This window comes from Prionailurus viverrinus, chromosome D1 (genome assembly GCF_022837055.1).
Source record: "Prionailurus viverrinus isolate Anna chromosome D1, UM_Priviv_1.0, whole genome shotgun sequence".
NCBI lineage: Eukaryota > Metazoa > Chordata > Mammalia > Carnivora > Felidae > Prionailurus > Prionailurus viverrinus.
The window spans coordinates 63140831-63162475 of NC_062570.1; the positions used below are offsets into that span (position 1 = coordinate 63140831).

General features: G+C 38.8%; 1 protein-coding gene and 1 long non-coding RNA gene across 3 annotated transcripts in view; one reads left to right on the forward strand and one right to left on the reverse strand.

Moving 5' to 3' along the window:
• Positions 1-15429, reverse strand: part of LOC125177234 (uncharacterized) — a 57628-nt gene extending 42199 nt beyond the window's left edge. For both annotated transcript variants that reach the window (XR_007156540.1, XR_007156541.1), the window contains exons 1-2: positions 15334-15429; positions 10297-10411 (exon numbers count right to left, since the gene is read on the reverse strand). This is a non-coding gene — a long non-coding RNA (uncharacterized LOC125177234). The remainder of the gene's footprint in view (positions 1-10296; positions 10412-15333) is intronic.
• LOC125177227 (olfactory receptor 688-like) lies at positions 6571-7536 on the forward strand. Its single transcript, XM_047879352.1, has one exon. The coding sequence runs from the start codon at positions 6571-6573 to the stop codon at positions 7534-7536; it is 966 nt and encodes a 321-aa protein (XP_047735308.1).
• Positions 15430-21645: the final 6216 nt, after the last annotated feature.

Sequence of the window (21645 nt, forward strand, 5' to 3'; positions counted from 1 at the left end):
CAAGGTAGATCACATACTGGGTCACAAAGCAGCCCTTCATAAGTATACAAGAATTGAGATCATACCATGCACACTTTCAGACCACAATGCTATGAAGCTTGAAATCTACCACAGGAAAAAGTCTGTAAAAACCTCCAAAAGCATGGAGGTTAAAGAACACCCTACTAACGAATGAGTGGGTCAACCAGGCAATTAGAGAAGAAATTTAAAAATATATGGAAACAAATGAAAATGAAAATACAACAATCCAAACGCTTTGGGATGCAGCGAAGGCAGTCCTGAGAGGAAAATACATTGCAATCCAGGCCTATCTCAAGAAACAAGAAAAATCCCAGATACAAAATCTACCAGCACACCTAAAGGAAATAGAAGCAGAACAGCAAAGACAGCCTAAATCCAGCAGAAGAAGAGAAATAATAAAGATCAGAGCAGAAATAAACAATATAGAATCCAAAAAAACTGTAGAGCAGATCAACGAAACCAAGAGTTGGTTTTTTGAAAAAATTAACAAAATTGATAAACCTCTAGCTAGGCTTCTCAAAAAGAAAAGGGAGATGACCCAAATAGATAAAATCATGAATGAAAATGGAATGATTACAACCAATCCCTCAGAGATACAAGCAATTATCAGGGAATACTATGAAAAATTATATGCCAACAAACTGGACAACCTGGAAGAAATGGACAAATTCCTAAACACCCACACCCTTCCAAAACTCAATCAGGAGGAAATAGAAAGCTTGAACAGACCCATAACCAGCGAAGAAATTGAATCAGTCATCAAAATTCTCCCAACAAATAAGAGTCCAGGAGTTCTACCAGACGTTTAAAGCAGAGATAATACCTATCTTTCTCAAGCTATTCCAAAAAAAAGAAAGGGAAGGAAAACTTCCAGACTCATTCTATGAAGCCAGCATTACTTTGATTCCTAAACCAGACAGAGACCCAGTAAAAAAAGAGAACTACAGGCCAATATCCCTGATGAATATGGATGCAAAAATTCTCAATAAGATACTAGCAAATCGAGTTCAACGGCATATAAAAAGAATTATTCACCATTATCAAGTGGGATTCATTCCTGGGATGCAGGGCTGGTTCAACATTCGCAAATCAATCAACGTGATACATCACATTAATAAAAGAAAAGAACCATATGATCCTGTCAATCGATGCAGAAAAGGCTTTTAACAAAATTCAGCAACGTTTCTTAATAAAAACCCTCGAGAAAGTCGTGATAGAAGGAACATACTTAAAGATCATAAAAGCCATTTATGAAAAGCCCACAGCTAATATCCTCAATGGGGAAAAACTGAGAGCTTTTTCCCTGAGATCAGGAACACGACAGGGATGCCCACTCCCACCGCTGTTGTTTAACATAGTGCTGGAAGTTCTAGCATGAGCAATCAGACAACAAAAGGAAATCAAAGGCATCCAAATTGGCAAAGATGAAGTCAAGCTTTCACTTTTTGCAGACGACATGATATTATACATGGAAAATCCGATAGACTCCACCAGAAGTCTGCTAGAACTGATACATGAATTCAGCAAAGTTGCAGGATACAAAATCAATGTACAGAAATCAGTTGCATTCTTATACACTAACAATGAAGCAACAGAAAGACAAATAAAGAAACTGATCCCATTCACAATTGCACCAGGAAGCATAAAATACCCAGGAATAAATCTAACCAAAGATGTACAAGATCTGTATGCTGAAAACTATATAAAGCTTATGAAGGAAATTGAAGAAGATATAAACAAATGGAAAGACATTCCCTGCTCATGGATTGGAAGAATAAATATTGTCAAAATGTCAATACTACCCAAAGCTATCTACACATTCCATGCAATCCCAACCAAAATTGCACCAGCATTCTTTCAAAATTAGAACAAGCAATCCTAAAATTCATATGGAACCACAAAAGGCCCCGAATAGCCAAAGGAATTTTGAAGAAGAAGACCAAAGCAGGAGGCATCACAATGCCAGACTTTAGCCTCTACTACAAAGCTGTCATCATCAAGACAGCATGGTATTGGCACAAAAACAGACACATAGACCAATGGAATAGAATAGAAACCCCAGAACTAGACCCACAAACGTATGGCCAACTCATCTTTGACAAAGCAGGAAAGAACATCCAATGGAAAAAAGACAGTCTCTTTAACAAATGGTGCTGGGAGAACTGGACAGCAACATGCACAAGGATGAAACTAGACCACTTTCTCACACCATTCACAAAAATAAACTCAAAATGGATAAAGGACCTGAATGTGAGACAGGAAACCATCAAAACCCTAGACGAGAAAGCAGGAAAAGACCTCTCTGACCTCAGCCGTAGCAATTTCTTATTTGACACATCCCCAAAGGCAAGGGATAAAAGCAAAAATGAACTACTGGGACTTATGAAGATAAAAAGTTTCTGCACAGCAAAGGAAACAGCCAACAAAACTAAAAGGCAACCAACGGAATGAGAAAAGATATTTGCAAATGACATATCGGACAAAGGGCCAGTATCCAAAATCTATAAAGAGCTCACCAAACTCCACACCCGAAAAACAAATAACCCAGTGAAGAAATGGGCAGAAAACATGAATAGACACTTCTCTAAAGAAGACATCCGTATGGCCAACAGGTACATGAAAAGATGCTCAAAGTCACTCCTCATCAGGGAAATACAAATCTAAACCACACTCAGATATCACCTCACGCCAGTCAGAGTGGCCGAAATGAACAAATCAGGAGACTATAGATGCTGGAGAGGATGTGGAGAACGGGAACCCTCTTGCACTATTGGTGGGAATGCAAACTGGTGCAGCCACTCTGGAAAACAGTGTGGAGCTTCCTCAGAAAATTAAAAATAGACCTACCCTATGACCCAGCAATAGCACTGCTAGGAATTTATCCAAGGGACACAGGAGTACTGATGCATAGGGGCACTGGTACCCCAATGTTTATAGCAGCACTCTCAACAATAGCCCAATTATGGAAAGAGCCTAAATGTCCATCAACTGATGAATGGATAAAGAAATTGTGGTTTATATACACAATGGAGTACTACATGGCAATGAGAAAGAATGAAATATGGCCCTTTGTAGCAACGTGGATGGAACCGGAGAGTGTGATTGATGCTAAGTGAAATAAGCCATACAGAGAAAGACAGGTACCATATGTTTTCACTCTTATGTGGATCCTGAGAAACTTAACAGAAACCCATGGGGGAGGGGAAGGGAAGAAAAAAGAGGTTAGAGTGGGCGAGAGCCAAAGCATAAGAGACTCTTAAAAACTGAGAACAAACTGAGGGTTGATGGGAGGTGGGAGGGAGGGGAGAGTGGGTAATGGGTGTTGAGGAGGGCACCTTTTGGGAGGAGCACTGGGTGTTGTATGGAAACCAATTTGACAATATACTTCATATATTAAAAAAAAAAAAAAGGCAAAGGATATCATCAAAAAAGTAAGACAACCCAAAGGGAATGATTTTAAAAATCAAAATGACAAAGAAGTAAGTCCATAATTTGACAGTTGTGATGAGTGTCCTAGAAATAAAGCAGAGAGTGATAGAATTGGGACTGCCATTTTAGATAGACTTATCAACCAATACATTTCTCATTAAGAAGGATTTGATCTGAATACAAGTTAAACATCACTCTTTTATTTCAGTTTAATTAACACTAAAAGTACCACGTCATGAAATACAAGAGAGGCAGGTGGTACTAGAAGGAACTGATCAACACAAACACTAGAGAGGGTTTGAGTGAGATTACATTCTAAAAAAATACATTATTTTTGGCAATTTGAGAGTATTAATGAGAGAAATTTCTGTGCAATATTGAAACAAAAATTAAATTGTAGTGAAATAAACATCAAGAAGATGAGGAAGAGTAAACAAAATAAAGAGGTTACTCACAAAGTTTGTGAAGGGGAAAATAAATAGAGGCAATCTCTGGGAGGGATATGAAGTAAACATGCATTTGAAGGTGGGGGGCTACTTCAGAACTGTCATACAATTTGAGGAGAGTTATTCATCAGTTAAACTCTGAGGAGTCTGGAGTAGAAAGCTGTCCATCTGGGGAACTGCCCTAAGATTAGTGTTGGATGTGTCTACTCCCTGAAATTACTTGGCTAACCCCCAAGGGCACCAGAGGCCTTATTTTGATTTAAAAAAAAAAAAAGCATTACACCCTGGAGGACGCTTAGAGTAGAGTGGGGAGGGCTTATAGACCAGCACACCAAACCAGGCATCACCAGGATCCAATTTATTCTAAAACCCCACACTCCAGGGATGACAAACAAAGTTACAGATCTGCTCTGAACAACATATGGCTGAACACAGGTAGCTGAAGCCAGGAGAGCAGAAACAGCTACAGAAAGCACTGTCAGTGTGAAAGCCTCTTCAAAGATCCTCCTGAAGTAGTAAGGAAACCAACCAATGATCTACATCCTGAGAGGTGAGGGGATTGATGTGTCCCACATTCCAGTAATTCTGTCCTGACTCTGAATTTGATTACTATATGCCTTCCACTTCCATAGCTGGCTTTACTTATTTGATCTTCACCTTTACTACCTCCCTTCTTACAAGCTCTTCCCATCTATAGAGACTATGGTCTATGATCAGAAAATAGGAGAGAAATGAAGCAGAGCTCTAAGATGATGGGACAACCTCAAAAGGATGGGACTTCCCAGTCAGACGACCATGAAATACTTTTTACCTTACCTCTCAAGGGAGAAACTAAGAATTGGATGGATTCCTCCTGCGTGTACCATGCTGCATAAAGGAGAGGGTGAGACAAGAGTGAGAAAATACCATGAAAACTCCTGCAATTTTGAGTGTGGCATTTCTTCAGTTGGGCATTCATTCACTTGGTCCCTATAGATCGTAACTTAGTTTCTCAGTTTCTAGAACAACCACAAAGCTATTTTGGTCAATCTGTTGCTTGATTAGTGATCTGTGGTAGAACAAAGACCTACAGTTTCCTAGCCCACTATTTTGCTGACATCAGTCTCTCAGGTACAGTTTTAGATACAATTGCTTGAAAAGTTCTCCAAAAATTAAAGAATTAATAAATCAAGAATATATTAAAAAAGAGAACCAAGAGTAAAAGCAAGCCACAAAATTACTTAAGCAAAGAAAAACAAGGCTAAATGTGCGTACTATATTTCCAATTTGTACCATACAGAAATATAGAAGCTGTTAAACGTTTGTTGCCATGGGGCGCCTGGGTGGCTGTAGGTTAAGCATCTGATTTGAGTTCAGGTCATGATCTCACAGTTCATGAGTTTGTGTCAGTCGGGATCTGTGCTAACAGCCTGGAGCCTGAGACTGCTTCAGATTCTGTGTGTGTGTCTCCCTCTGCCCCTCTCCTGCTCTCTCTCTCCCTGTCTCAAAAATACATAAACATTTTTTTTTAATTTAAGATTTTTGCCACTTGTTCCTCCTCCTACCTTTTGTTAATAACATAAGGGATTTAAAAATACAGCTCTAGGTATGTCTTTAACATTCCTTTCATAATCAGAAAAGGAAACAAATGCTATTCCATAGGGTACTAACCTTTTGGCTAAGATTTTATGAAAGGAGTGTTGGATTTAAATGCATAACATTAAAATTTGGCTGTAGCTTTGACACATATTAGTGATTTTGATACATGATCCTTATCTAGACAAATCATTCAATCTGTTTCCTCACCTGTATGGTAAAATTAAATGAAGTGCTTTATGTCAGAAATTATTCTCCAACAACAAGACACTCAAAAACCCTGGTCAGAGTTCTAACTGCGGCCACTTAATCTCTTTCTAAAATCCCTAAGAATGGAGACATCACCTCTACTCCCTAACTTTACTTACTTGTTAGGGATCAGTTATATGCTTCACTTCAGGTATTGAAATCCTTGTCTCTAGTACCTCAGAATTAACAGTTTCGCAGAAAAAGTCTTTAAAGAGGTAATTAAGTTAAAATGAAATCTTGACCATGGACCCTAATCCAATGTGACAAGTGTCCTTAAGAAGAAATTTGGACACAGACATGTGCATTTACAAACAATAGACAATGTGAAGACATCAGAAGAAGACAGTCATCTATAAGCCAATGAGAGAGGACTGAGAAGAAAACAGGACCACCAACACCTTGATTTTGGACCTCTGGCCCACGAAACTGTGAGAAAACAAATTTCCATTGGTTAAGTTACCCAGTCTGTAAAATTTTGTTTGGCAACCACTGAAAGCTAGAACAGGCCTGATATGTATGTTTCTTTAAAATGTATCTGTCTCCCGCATTATGTTCATGTCCCCAGCATATAAAAATATATGCTGGATTTCAGGCACATAGAATCAGTAAATCTTTACTTGTATTTTATTAAATCTTTATCTTATTATCACACTGGACCTTCTTTTATTCTTAGGTAAACTTTTTCCCAGAGTCTCAAGGGGATAAAGGATGCATTATATTTAACAGAACTGAATTATTGTGGTGAATCTTATACCTGCACAGAAATTTTAACCTTTAGCTAAGCTAACCACACACTATCCTTGCTTCCCTTAATCCGTAGGCAGATGCTGAGAAGAAGACATCCCATGATATGGATACCACCCTGAGTATAACCAATAGCTCAAGGCTTCAAGTGTCTGAGTTCATCCTGGTGGGGCTCCCAGGCATTCATGAGTGGCAGCACTGGCTCTCCCTGCCCCTGGCTCTGCTCTACATCTTAGCTCTCATTGCCAACATCCTCATCTTGATCACCATCCAACATGAGCCTTCCCTGCACCAGCCCATGTATCAGCTCCTTGGCATCTTGGCTATCGTGGACATTGGCCTGGTTACCACCATCATGCCCAAGATCCTGGCCATTCTCTGGTTTGATGCCAAGGCCATCAGCCTCCCTGAGTGCTTTGCTCAGATCTATGCTATCCATACTTTCATGGGAATGGAGTCAGGCATCTTCCTCTGCATGGCTGTGGATAGATATGTAGCCATTTGCTACCCCCTTCAGTACTCCTCCATAGTCAATGAGGCTTCTGTGATCAAAGTCACCCTGTCCATGGTGCTCAGGAATGGCCTGTTGACCATCCCACTGCCTGTACTGGCTGCCCAGCGACACTACTGCTCCAGAAATGAAATTGACCACTGTCTGTGCTCTAATTTGGGGGTCACTAGTCTGGCCTGTGATGACGTCACTATTAACAGAGTATGCCAGTTGGCCTTGGCATGGATTACACTTGGGGGTGACATGGGTCTGGTATTTGCTTCCTATGTTTTGATTGTTCGCTCCGTGCTGAGACTGAACTCCGCTGAAGCAACATCGAAGGCCCTGAGTACCTGCAGCTCCCATCTCATCCTCATTGTCTTCTTCTACACAGCCGTTATTGTGCTGTCTGTCACCCACCTGGCAGGAAGAAAGGTCCCCTTCATCCCTGTTCTCTTCAACGTGCTGCATAATGTTATGCCTCCAGCCTTTAACCCCATGGTGTATGCCCTCCGGACCCAGGAGCTGAGAGTGGGCTTCCAGAGGGTGCTTGGTTTGGGTGAGAATGTGTCCAGGAAGTGAGCCAACTTTTGATGGCAGAATTTTACAACCGGTATTACAGAAAGAGCACAGGCTTTGGAGCACAACAGCCCTGGGTTAAAATTCCATGTCTCCCAGTTGCTAGCAATATCGATTCAAATTAACTCACCTGTTTTGTAAAGTGTATACTATGTGCCAGGCACTGTTCTAAGCATTTCTCAAATATTAACTCATATAATTGCACAACAACCCTATGAAACACGTACAACTGTCCTTTACACATTCTGCAGGTGAGGCAAGAAAGTTGAGACACTTGGCCAAGGTCAAATGGGAAGGACGTTGCAGAGTGAGGTTAGAACCCAAGCATTCAGGCTCCAGAGTCTCTGTTCTTAACCCTTACCCTTTTCTCTCTATTCAACCTTGCTACTAACTTTTAAAAACATAAATTAAGATGACAATAAAAAGGAATGATCTCCAAGTGAAATTATAAATCTCTTGTCTTTTAATAAAAGAATATTCCGTTTAAAAGGTGGCAGCAATTTTCCTGTCCAATAGTAAACACAGCACATTTTAAATCCTCTATAGTCACTCTATAGGATCCCTATCAGTTATAAGAATGTAGGTCAAGATGGGACACTTGGGTGGCTCAGTCGGTTAAGTGTCTGACTTCAGCTCAGGTCATGACCTTGTGGTCTGTGAACTCAAGCCCCATGTCTGGCTCTGTGCTGACAGCTCAGAGTCTGGCGCCTGCTTCAGATTCTGTGTCTCCCTCTCTCTCTACCCCACTCGTACTCTGTCTCTCTCTCTCTCTCTCTCTCTCTCTCTCTCTCAAAATAATAAATAAACATTAAAAAAAGAATGTAGGTCAAGAATTTGACAGTAATTATTTTGTTATTTTATAAAGTTTTTACCAACTCTTGAGTTTATTTGCATTAGAGCCTAAAGAGGAATATTCAATTTGTTATATTCAACATTACTTGAATTTCTCTAATGAATTCAGAAAATCCTAATGATGCCCAATGGTTCACTGAAATTATAAAGGACACCAAAAGTATCTAAAGGGTATTTTTTTCTGTAAAAGAAATGATATTTGTTTGGGGACAAAAAGAATGAAAGTTGCTCTAATGTTTTTTATTTATTTCAGTGCCAGATCAATAAGGGTGGAATATTGGCTCCAAGATAGCATGCGATATGACATTTCTGACCCAATCACATAGCATTATGGCTGACTTCGCAAGGAGAAGCCTAACTTGTGCCAGTAAATTTGGAAGTTCAAATGTGACAGCATTAAGCCATTAACCCTCAAGGAACTGAATCATCTTTCCTTTGACAGAGTGAGTTAGATAGAGTTTCATTATATCTAATGTCAATACAGAATTGGACCATGTGCTTTCACCTGTTTTTAATTGTGATTCCAGACACCAAAAACAAAAGCAGTGACAACGGATAAACAGTAGTGTACTAATGGATGGGTCAAAGCCTGTTACTCTTTCCACATGATGTTTAGACCAAGTCCCTGGGATCCTTTGACATTTCAGGGAGAAAGAAAAAAGTCCCAGAAAAAAAGATACTAGAATCTCCTCTAATATTGCCATCCAAGAGATTGGATCCATTTCTATTAATGGCTGATAGGATAATTCAAGCAAAGTGTCCTGCTGAGAACAAGTAGAAATCATGGATGAACATCTTTAAATGGGTATAGACATTGGAAAACTAACAAATTAGTAAAAATTATGTGAGACTCAGAGAGACTTCTTTTCAGGTTAAATGTGTAAAGAAAGTTTAGAAGTTGTCATTCCCATCCTCACATCAAGAAAAAGTTGAACAACTGAAAACCAACCACTTCCTGGACCCACAAGAAAACTGAGGTGACAGGGCTAACTGACTTCCTGGTGTCAGAGGAATCTCTTCCTCTAGGTGGGAAATGGCTGTAATAAAGTCTCTTCCCCATGGAGATGAGGCCTTTATCATGGAGAATGCTCTGGGATTATTTCATAATGTTAACTTCTCCCCTCCTCCTGCCAAAATCCAGGGGGCCCATCTTGGATCTATACTGTGAGAATCTGCTGGAATTGCTGGATATTAAGTGTGGGGCTTCCCTAAGACTGTAGTCCCCAAATATTTCTCATTTTCATACTAAACTACACTCATACTCCAGCAATATGCCAAAATTACCTTTGACGTCTTACTACAAGTTTGTGACTCCAGCAGCTTCTACTCTAAGTAAACTGATTCTCTGTGTTTTCCTATCTCTCCAAATTTTGGGGTGGCACTTTGCCCTGCAACAATCAATTCCCTTATGGATTCAAGAAAAATTATTAATATTCCTTTTTTTCTAATTTTTCTTCTTGTAAGGACAGGAGTGAAGACTTCTAAGTTCTTTACACATCAGAAGTCCTGGTATGGGATTAATACCCAATGTACAAGATAAATATCCATAAGTCTACACTGATATAAGTAGATGATTCAATAAATAAATGGAGAATAATAGACAAATCTCCCATGTAAAAATTTCCAAATAATTTATGTATGTACACCATCCTCAAATAGCTGGAACATAATTACTTACTTCTTAAGTGCATAACTCGTTATTTCTCTCCCAAGAGTACAGTATGGGAAGTGGGAAAAAGAATCAGTTTACAAATGAAGAAACTAGGGTGCCTGGGTGGCTCAGTCGGTTAAAAAACAAATGAAGAAACCCAACAAACACTATGTCAGTTAGGTGATCAAGTTTACATCAACACTGACAAATCATGTACATAATAAGTATCTCTGATATGATATGATGAGAATAGACTTTACCTCTTTGGCATTTCTCCAAAAACACATAATCCTGGTCCAATCATAAGAAAATTATCAAAGCAAAAGGATTGTGGAGACCTGGCATCTAAATGTAATGTTGTGTCCTGATGGAATCCTGGAACAGAAAAAAAGACATTAGGTAAACATTTTAAAAATCTGAATAAAGCATTACTTTAGTTAATAATACTGTATCAATATTGGTTAGTGAAAGGTGACAAATGTACTGTACCAAAGAAATTAATAACAATAGAGAAGGTAGGAGTGGGATATATGGGAATTCTACACTATCTTCACAACTAACACTATTCTAAAAATCTAAGTCCATTCTACAATAAAAAGTCCATTTTTCATTTGCTTTTATCTATCTTTTTTGATTAAAGTATCCTAGGTGGTGTGAGGTAGTATTCCATTGTGGTTTTTGATTTGAGCTTCCTGATAGCTAGTGATGTCGAGCATGTATGTGTTCACATGCATACTGGCCACGTGCATGTCTTCTTTAGGGTAATGTCCATTCAGATCATTTGTCCAATTTTAAACTGGATTTTTAGTTGGGTTGTTTGTCCTCTTATTATTAAGTTGTAAGAGTTCTTTGAATATTCTATATACAAGTTCCTTATCAGAGATATGATTTGCATGTATGTTCTCTTATGCTGTGGGGTTGTCTTTTTAATGTCTTGATGGTATTCTTTGAAGCATGGACGTTTTTAATTTTGATGACATCTAACTCATATATTTTTCTTTATTGCTCATGCTTTTGGTCTCATAGGTTTTGCCTAATGTCAATGTCATAAAGATTTGTTCCTATATTATCTTCTAAGGGTTTTATAGTTTTAGTTCTTGCATTTAAGCCTATGATTCATTTTAACTTTTATATATGATATGTGAGAAAATGATATGCATCCTGCATATCCAATTATCCCAGCACCATTTGTTGAAAAGGCTATTCCTCCCATCAAATTGATTTCATAACTTTGTTAAAAACCAGTTAACCATAAGTATGAGAGTTTATTTCTGAATTTTCAATTCTATTCCATTGAACTATATATACATCCTCATATTAATACCATGCTGTTTTGATTATTATAACTGTGTAGTAAGTTTGGAAGTGTGAGTCCACCAACTTTATTCTTTTTTTAAATATTATTTAGCTCTTCTTGGTCCCTTGAATTTCCATATGAATTTTAAGATGAACCTGTCCATTTCTGCCAAAAGGCAGTTGAAATTTTGATACGGACTTCACAGAATCTGTGGATCAATTTCAGGAGTATTGCCATCTCGATATTATCTCTTCTCATGAACAAAAGATATCTTTCCCTTTATTTAGTTTCTCTTTAATTTCTTCTAAACATTTTGTAGTTTTCAGAGTACACATTTTGCCTTCCACTTGTTAAGTTTACTCTTAAATATTTAATTATTTCTGGTGTTAAATGAAATTGTTTTCTTATTTGAATAGTTCATTGCTAGCATAAAAAATACAAATAATTTATGTACAAATTACCTTATCTCCTTGTTTATTACTTGTTTATTACTTATAATAGCTTTTTTCTACATACAAGATCATGTCGTCTGCAAATAGAGATAGTTTTACTCCTTCCTTTACAACCAAGTGCCTTTATTTTAGTTTTTTGCCTCTGCCCTGGCTAGAACTTCAGTATGTTGAATAGAAGTGTGGGAACAGACCTCTGTATCTTATTCCCCATCTTAGAGAGAAAATCTCCAATCTTGCATCATCAAGTATAATGTTAGCTATAGGGTTTTAATAGATGGGCTTCATCAAGTTGAGGGAGCTCCCTTCTATTCCTAGTTTTTAAGTGTCTTTATCTTGAAAGAGTACTGGATTTTGTCAAATGCTTTTTCTACATCTTGAGATGATCATGTGGTTTGGGTTTATATTCCATTGATATGGTATGTTGCATTAGTTGATTTTCACCAATCTTACATTTTTTAGATAAAACACACTTGATTATAGTATATAATCATTTTTCTATTTTGCTGAATTCTGTTTTCTAGTATTTTGTTGAGAATTCTTTATCTAAATATGGATTTTGAATGCTTTTTATATTGTTTCAATATACCCTGTTAATTAAACAAATGCTAACAACGTCTTGAATCAAATGACTCTCCCAAACTGCTAAGACATAGGACCCTGAAGACATAGGACCTTTACAACTGGAGTTACCACATGGCTGAGAGCCACAGAGACACACGTTGCAGAGACAAGAAGAGAGAAAGGGATTGAGCTCTACATGCCCATTTTTTCCCCCTTTACATCAATCACTAATAATAAGATACTCTTACTCTGGAAAGTGAGTGAAGAGTGAACAGAAGCTAGAAGTGTCACAACAATGTACTATCTTGTACAAGGCACAATACATCAAAAAGGGGAAACGTTAGTCAACTACCAATTAGGGTTGTGCTTAGCTGTATAAAACACACTAGATTATAGTGGCTTAACCAAATTGGAGTTTCTTTATCTCACCACACACACACACACACACACACACACACACACACACACACAGAGATTCAGGTAGTTGAGTTGTTATAACACTTCTAGTATACCAACAAAAGGCCAGGCTTTTTCTACTTCTCTGCTCTGCCATTCAAAGCAATGACCACCATCCTCCACATTAAACTCCAGCCAAGAAGGAGAGATGGAAAAGGAAGCCTCTAGAGACCTTTATATCTGATTGGCCATAAATTAATCTGATGTTAATCTCCAATTACAAGACTCCAAAGTTGAGTATTTTTTGTTTCCCAGTCTCTATGATAATGAAAGTTATACAAAGGTGGATTTGAATGAATGCTGAATAGCTAACACCAAGTAAAAACAGATAATATACATCATGTTCTTTTCATGCATTATTTTCAGGAAATGATAAAATAATAAGCTATCAGGAAAGTCTCAAAAATTCTAAAGAGTAAATAAGTTCCAAATATTTCTGGATCAACATGACAAATTCAGCACTCACTGCACCTCCCTACTCCCATTCCAAAACCTAACAATACTGACAAGATATTCAATAATAAATCAACCCATAACATGATACAAAACAAATGGAGAGTCATTTATGAAACAAAAAATATGAGGAAACTCCAAAAGACAAAAGACTATTGTGATAGAATTATGGAAAATAATGGGAGCCCAAAAGGTACACAGGAAAAAAACTGCTACAAAAATAATGTTGATTCAGATTCAGAGACGTCTGATACTAAAAGAAGCAGAAGGCCATGAGAAAATCAAGCTGCTAAAAAATGAGAAGCATAGGAGTAGTAGTCAAGCAGGTCTTCTATCCTGCATATATACTCCTGGACAAAGAAGTAGCCAAAAGTCAAGAAACAGTGGTGAGTATTCCAGAATATTAAAGATTGGGTCAGAAAACAGGACAATGACCCACATGGCTATAAACAATCATGCCCCATTAAGCATGGGGCATAAGCTCAGGCATAAATCAAGCTATCAGGACACCCTACAGTTCCTAGACAACATGATACATCAACCAAATACAACAGCATCCTCACATTGCCTACTAAGAGAAAAAACAAACAATCAATGACCAAGATGGCTAAACTTTAGAAAGTTTTTTCTGAGTATAGGCCCCTGGCCTTTGCTTTCTTAAAACACTTGTTTAAGCAAATGTGTAATTATAAATTCTTTCTCTGCCCCTTTGCAGTGTATATAAATCTTCTCTTAACCTCTGGTCAGTTTTACAACCTAGGAAATGTCTTTCTCAAGGATCTGGGAACTATCTCCTGAAATGTAAACATTGAAAGAGATGGCACCCCATCTTCCAGTCCCTGTAGAGGGCACCAGTCTAACCTCTAAGGGCACCAATTAGCAAATACAGATGGCCTAATCATAGACAAAATCATTGGTAATCCTCAGGAGTAATTCAATGTGTTAGACACATCCTATTGATTAACTTCCCACTGAAATCCTCCAATACTTTCCCACTTGCTCACCCCAGGGTTTAAACCTATTCCACCTGACAACTTGCCCCAGCTCAACCTTGCCTTTTGACAATTGAGTATCCAGACTTAATCTGTGCTCTCTTTCCCCTTGCTGGCAAAGGCATAAGAATAAAATCAACTTCCGCTTGTGCATCCTGTCCAGTACAATTTTATCTAACACCAAATACAACCAGATATTTGTACAAAATCAACAGAAGAGAGTGGCATTAAAGTTCACAAACATGTGGCACCGGGGTGGCTCAGTCAGTTGAGTGTCCAACCCTTGATTTCGGTTCAGGTCATGATCTCATGGCCATGAGATCAAGCTCCACATCAGGCTCCATGCTGAGCATGGACCCTGCTTGGAATTCTCTCTCTCTCTCTCTCTCTCTCTCTCTCTCTGCCCCTCCCCCACTCATGTTTTCTCTCCTAAATAAATAAATAAATAAATAAATAAACTTTTTTTAACTTCATAAACATAACTCATGCCTGAAGAGATAGAATAAATTCAAAATCAATAAAAAAAGGTCCTCTCAAGGTAACCTTCTCTATGCCAACTCCCTACTTCAAAAATCTAGTGACTCATCCCTTCACATCTAAAGCTGGTGACAAGTGCTGTTACTAACGCAACATAATTGCACTATCACTTGGGATCTTTTATTGGTGACATTTTTATAAATAGTCCCTTTGTACATAAATCTTTCTCTATTATTTTTTTTTATTTTTTATTTTAGAGAGAGAGAGAGCTCGCACAAGCAGGGCAGTGGCAGAGAGAGAGAGAGAATCTCAAACAGGCTCCATGTCTAGCACAGGGCTCCATCGCAGGACTCTGGGATCATGACCTGAGCCAAAATCAAAAGTTGGGACACTCAATTGACTAAGCCACCCAGATGCCCCACTAATTACTCTAATTTGAGTGGGCCATCTGTTCCCTGTTGGGACTCTCTATAATTCAATGTTCATTCAATTAAGCAATATGGAAGTTATTAACGAAAGCAGGTTCAATGCAGCCATAGGACATATTTTTATATGGTTGTAGATTAAAACGGTGAGGAAGTGAGGGCAATATACAAAGATGACTCTTACAGGATGTGCGTGCAATAGAGATTTTTTTTTTGAAGTCCTTAGTCCTTGGAATCTTCAAATACTGAGGTGGAAGCTTCAGGAGAGTGGAAGACTGTTGACACAGGAAAAGGGAGATACAGTCAGTTCTGCTATGTCACTTGGTTTAAATGTACAAACATGGTCCAACACCACTGATACACTATGAAACGATTTGAGGATAAGTGAATTTCACATTTGCCTTTGTGCAATCCAAACACAGAAACTGCATCAAGTTGAGAGTGAGCATCACAGAATACACCACACACACACACACACACACACACACACACACACACACACTGCTAACACCCACCAGCCACCTTCCCTCACTTTACAATTTTCTGATTTCAAACAAATCTCCTTTTATCACTTCACCATGACTCACAATCTGCAGCCCTTCCATCCACGTCCACAAGCAACTTCATGTCCTTCTCAACATAAAGTGTTGTGTTCATTGTAGCATTTGTATTTCTCTTACCCTCTTAACGTGTCAAATTCTGCTATAGTTTATCCTAGTTTTCTATCTTTTTTATGTGTCACTGACAACATTTTTGAGTACTATGCTACCTCTGTTTTTCCATAAATCCTATGGTATCTTGTGTGGGGTTTTGCATAGCATGGTGATTTTTCAGAACTCCTGTGTCCCATTACAACAGAATTGACTACTTGCTAGACTGAGTGGAGAGGAAACCAAGCTGAGACAAGAAGAAGAAACACTTTTTATTCTAACAACTCAACCTGGCAGAGCTGTCCACCTGCAGGGCCCATGTCCTAGGACTAGGTTTGTTCCCAGAGTGGCCAAGAGAGGCCTCCAAAATCACTGCAGGCTCCTCTTGCTGGAGTGAGATGACCTGCCCCAGAGGCAGTTGGGTGACACTGAGGAGTGCCATGGGGTGGGCCCAGGGGAGTCAGACTGAGACCAGGTGATTTCATGGCTATGATTTATATCCCAAACCCAGGAGTGGTAAGAGAGGGACAGATCTGCTCTCAGCAACAAAAGGCCCAGCACAGGCAGCAACAGCCAGGAGAGGGGAAGGAGCCCAGAAGGAAGAACCAGCCTGGGGGCATCTTCATGGCCCCTTCTGCAGTAGTAAGTAAACCAGCCACTGTCAAGGACACTGGGAGGGATCAATGGAGGCAGTCCACCTCCCCAGGGTTCTGTCCCAGTCTATGAATCTGGCTCACTGTTGAATTCCTCAATTTGCCTTTCTTTACCTTCCATTGGTCTCTCCACCTGGGAAAGGGTTAAAAGTTGTATCTGGGAATGAGGGCAAAGAGTTGGGGCTGAGCTCGGACATGGCCTTGTTGCACACGGTGAGGCTCTCCAGCCAGGGGAATATGCAACAAAACAAACAAACCCTGGCTGTCACAGTGTCAGGCATGCAGGAGGCTCTGTCAAGGTTTTATGAGTTTCATGATCTAGGGTAACTCCTCACACTGTACTACCCCCTTCTCCAAGCCATCTGGGAATAGTCTTAGCTTGGGAGTCTAGGATCCTGAGGCCAATGAGCTGGATCTCTTAAGAACCTTCATCTCACCTTATGGTATGGTGCTAGTGGGTGCCTATAGTTGCAATGTGAAGGACAGGATTTGAAACTGACTTGAAATTCAAATCTATATCTGTCTGCTCAACTCCACAGACTATCCTCCTAAACATTATACCACTTTCAACATCCTGAAATCTTATATTGAAACTTTCCAGAATTTCTCAACAAAACTATACTTTTTCCTGCTTTTCACATTATCCTGTGTTAAGCTCTGCTGTTTGGTATCTTCATGAATTCATGCAGCTAATTAACACTATGTAAAATTAGTCACTGGATAAGTATTTTTTATTCAAGTATAGTTGACACATGTCACAGGTGTAATATACATATTCACTTTTTATTATCAGCTATATGTCCAGTTCTAGATTTGTCACAGGTATAAAGGTAAATAAAGTAGTTAAGGTCCCTGCCGTCATCAAGATTCCTTTACACTAATTACACTACATTATAGTATCAGTGGCTTTCCATTTTTCATAAAATAAAACTAATTTTCTTAACATGCACTATTCAACATTACACATGAATTAAATCCATGTCAATTTTGTTCCCCATTAATGTAGTGTTACTCATAGTGTTTAGAATGTAGTAGGTTCAAAACATGTTTACCTAACTAGTGAAATCAAAGTCATATAATCTGACTCCTTCCTATCCCTTCAATGTATTTAGAACCACATTTCTGAGTGGGTAATCATTCCAGCTGCAGACATTGTTGAATATCTCTTATGGATTTGTGATAAAGAAGTTAAAGTAAAACCAGTCAGATTCATTGTGTGATCTTTTTCTCCTTGACCTCCTGGGTCCAGCCACAGAAAAGGCAAACAGTTTGTTCAACCTAGTGTGCTGTTTATTCTCTATGTGGCTACAAATCCATTTCCTCTTTCTTTGCTCTGCTCTGTGTTCATGGAGGCTGATCTCTTCTATGTCCTGCTTCAGCTCTGTTCCCCAACCTGACTCTTGGACTTCCAGTTCAGACAACAGTAGTCACCTTTAGGACATCAAATATAGGAGGAGAGAGGGGCTGGGGTACTTATTGCTACCCCCACTTTTTGGTCTGATACAGTTCTAACCATGGTTGTGTTTCTTCCTAGCCAGAGATCCTAGTAAGAAGCCCCTCTTCCACAGCTCCACAGCCCCCCAGGTTGGAGTAATACTGCTCCCTCCCCTTCTGGGTGGCAGTGGCTAGCTCCTGAGTACTTCTTGTTGGTACTTGACCCTTGCAACACCTCAATAAATATTCCCTTTTTAAACTCCTTTCAGTTAAACCCTTTTCTAGTAGTTTCCTGCTTATACCCTGCATGATACAGTAATTGGTACCAGAAGGGGACTCAAGAACAGACCCTCAGAATAAGATTCTAGAATTTGGTTACTCACATATTTGATGAGCCTGTGGGAAATCTTATCAGCACAAAATGGAACATCAGTAAAATGTGGCACGGAGTGATATCTCAATAGTGCAAATTACCACCAATGTGGTTTAGAATGGAGGGCAGGGTGCTATGATGAAAAAGACTGTAGGATGGGCTACCTGGGTTAAAATCCCAGCACAGTCACTTATAAGCTGTGTTACTTAAAAAAATCACTTTGTGTCTCTGAGTCTCAGTTTTCTTATTTAACATGAAAATAGTAATAGTCCCCCTACATCACAGGGTCCTCACGAAGGTTAAAAGAATCAATATATAAATACCACTTAGAATAGTGCTGGGCTCATATTTTAAACATAAATTAATTCCTTCATGCCCTTATATTTTCTTTCTCATAGAGGCTCTCACACACTATTTAGACTTTCCTTCAAGTTGAAATCAACTAAAAGTGTAAACCTTCACAGCTAATGCCTACCTGTTCCATTTATATATATTTTTCTCATTATACGGTCATTAGCATAAAGAGAGAGTCCAGGTCCAATCTACATTTACAGATCACATTTCTTGGAGAAAAAACACAAAGCCAGGGAGGAGAAGGAAGAAGGAAGGAGTCTGTTGGGAGTTCATATATCTGATGGTTAGTTTTATGTGTCAAGTTACCTGGGCTAAGGAATACCCAGATAGCTGGCCAAACTTTACATCTGGATGTAACTGTGAGGGTGTTTCTGGAATTCATTAGCATTTCGTTCAGTTGATTAAAAGACCCACCCTCACCAATGTGGGCCCACATGAACCAATCTATTGAAAGCCTTAATAAAATACAAGAAGACAAAGGAAGGGGAAATCCCCTCTCATCTTGAGCTGAGATGTCAATTTCTTCCCTGCCTTTGAACATCAGAGCAACTGGAACCTCAGCCTTCAGACTCCTATACTTAGACTAGCAGCTGCTGGTCTCAGACTAGGATTTACACCAGTGCTCTCCTGCTTCTCAGGCCTTGAGACTCAGAATAAATTATACCACCAGCTTTCCTGGTTCTCTTGCTTGCAGACAGATTGTGGGGCTTATCAGCCTCCATAACCACATGAGCCAGTTCCTGTAACAAATCTCCTCTTATATCTATCTATATCCTATTACAGTAAAACCTTGGTTTGCGAGAGTAATTAGCTCTGGAAACATGCTTGTAATCCAAAGTACTGGTATATCAAAGCAAATTTTAAGACCCCTTGGCTCAGTTGTGATCATGTGACATTCTGCATCACTTACTACTTCTATTGCAAGACACTGTTTGTTTATCAGGTTTAAAATTTATTAGAAATGTTTGCTCCATCTTGTGGAACACCTACAGAACAAGTTACTCTAAATAAATCCAAGGTTTTACTGTAGTTCCATTTCTCTGGAGAACTCTATTACAATACAGTCTCCCTTAAGGGGAGAAGCTGAGAAGGAGACATTCTTAGTTGATAATTAGGGGAAAATCATAGAAAAGAAAAAAAGGAAGGAAGGAAGGTGAGATGGAGAGAAGGGAGGGAGATAGCAAGAGAGGAAGGGGAAGAAGAAGAAGGGGGGAGGAAGAAGAGGGAGAGGAGGAGGAGGAGGAAAGAAGGAGGAAGGGAATGGAAGACAAGGAAAAAAATATTTTCTTTGAAAAAGAAAACACTATCCCTTGAGAATTCCTAAAGGCAAGCCTGCAATTAGGATGTATGGGGGTTAAAATTCACATAGTGTGTGCCCTAAAATCTAATAGGTAAATTTGTTGGGTTTTTGAGCTTAAAGTTGTAACAAACCTTTATTATCCTTTTAATATTTTGTATTATCTGTATGATAACTTCTTAAATCACCATATTGATCTTCTGTGTTTCTCTCTTTTTCTTTTATAAGTCTTATTAGGGCTTTATTAACTTTATTAATCTTTCCAAAGAATCAACTTTGTTCTTTTGTTAATTTGATTTTCTCTATTGTTTCTCTTTTCAATTTTATCGATTCTAGTCTTATCTTTATTAATTCCTTACTCCTGGTTACCTGGGCTTAACTTACCCCTCTTTCTTTAAATTGTCAAGTCATCAACTTAAATAATTGCTTTTAAATCTTCATTCTTTCTATTATAAGCAGTGAAAATTATAAATTTGTCTCAATTTTTTTTGGGGGGGGGTCTGTGTCCTACAACTTTTGTTATGTTACCAACAGCCAGTTTGAAATATTGTCTAACTGCTTCTGTGATTCTTTTTTAAGCCATGGATTATTTAGATGTGTGCTATTTAACTTCCAAGTGCTTAGTGCTTTTCATGGCATCTTATTGTTATTGTTTTCCAACTTAATTCTGTGTTTGTTAAAAGAATATATTCTGTTCGCTTGAAATTTATTGAGACATAATTTATGATGTAGCACACAAACAAAAAAATATCCTGCCCCCATCCCGATGCCCTTTTTCCCACCCCACCCCCACGCCCCCATGTAACATTATCAACTTCATTCAGAACGTGAAAGGAGCCATCTGCTGCCTATTAGGGAAGAACTTTATTCTTCCACTCCACTTCCAGAAGAAGGCTTTTCTTCCTCTCACCACAAGGGGGAAATAATAGGAATGAAATTTCTGCTCTATCTTTCCCTCCTCCTCTCCCTTGATTGGTTTACCATATGGAAAGAAGGATTACTAATACAATTGCGCAGTGTGTGGGGTTAATGCATCTCAGACATAGGAAATATGTTCTGTCTGTTTCACTGCCTTCCTGGAGGATCTGTAAGTATAGCAGTGGACTCTTGTACCTTGTATTCAAGTTATCACATACACACCTGCATAAGAACACTAAGGTCTGTTTCTCTGAGAGAAAGCCCTAGAAGCCAATGATTCTTTTTACATTTTACATTCTTCCATGGCTCCGTTTATGGGGTTCCTGCAATCCTCCTTGCAGATGGCTGGGTAATTGTACTAGTAGCCCAACTTTCACATTAAATCTACACATGTCAAGGTGGGGGGAAGAAGTAGGAATGGATCTCAAGATCTAGAAGTAAGAGAATGAAATTGACGGCCTCCCCTTTGTCCTCTGGTCCCATCTATATTTTGTAGTCATGACTTACTGGAAAAGAAAGTTACTAGGTTCTAACTGTCATTACTTTGATCACCCTTTAATTCCTTGTATGCAATCTGAACTACTAAGAACAGAGGAGATAAAGAGTGAGAAATCTGCACTTTCAATTGCCCATAACATTCCTGAGCTTCTTTCTATCAAGAGTCACCCTGTCTCCCTCAAATGAGGAGCATCTAATTCTAGGATGGGAGATCTGTCCTCCTAAACAGAAAAGCACACTAAAAGTTACCAAAAAAAAAGATAGAAAGAAAGCATTCACACCAGAGGTATCAAGTTTGTGCATTCATCCTGTACCACAA

Excerpts from the sequence above, each read along its gene's own strand:
- LOC125177227 (XM_047879352.1), top strand. The coding sequence starts at position 6,571 with ATGGATACCACCCTGAGTATAACCAATAGCTCAAGGCTTCAAGTGTCT.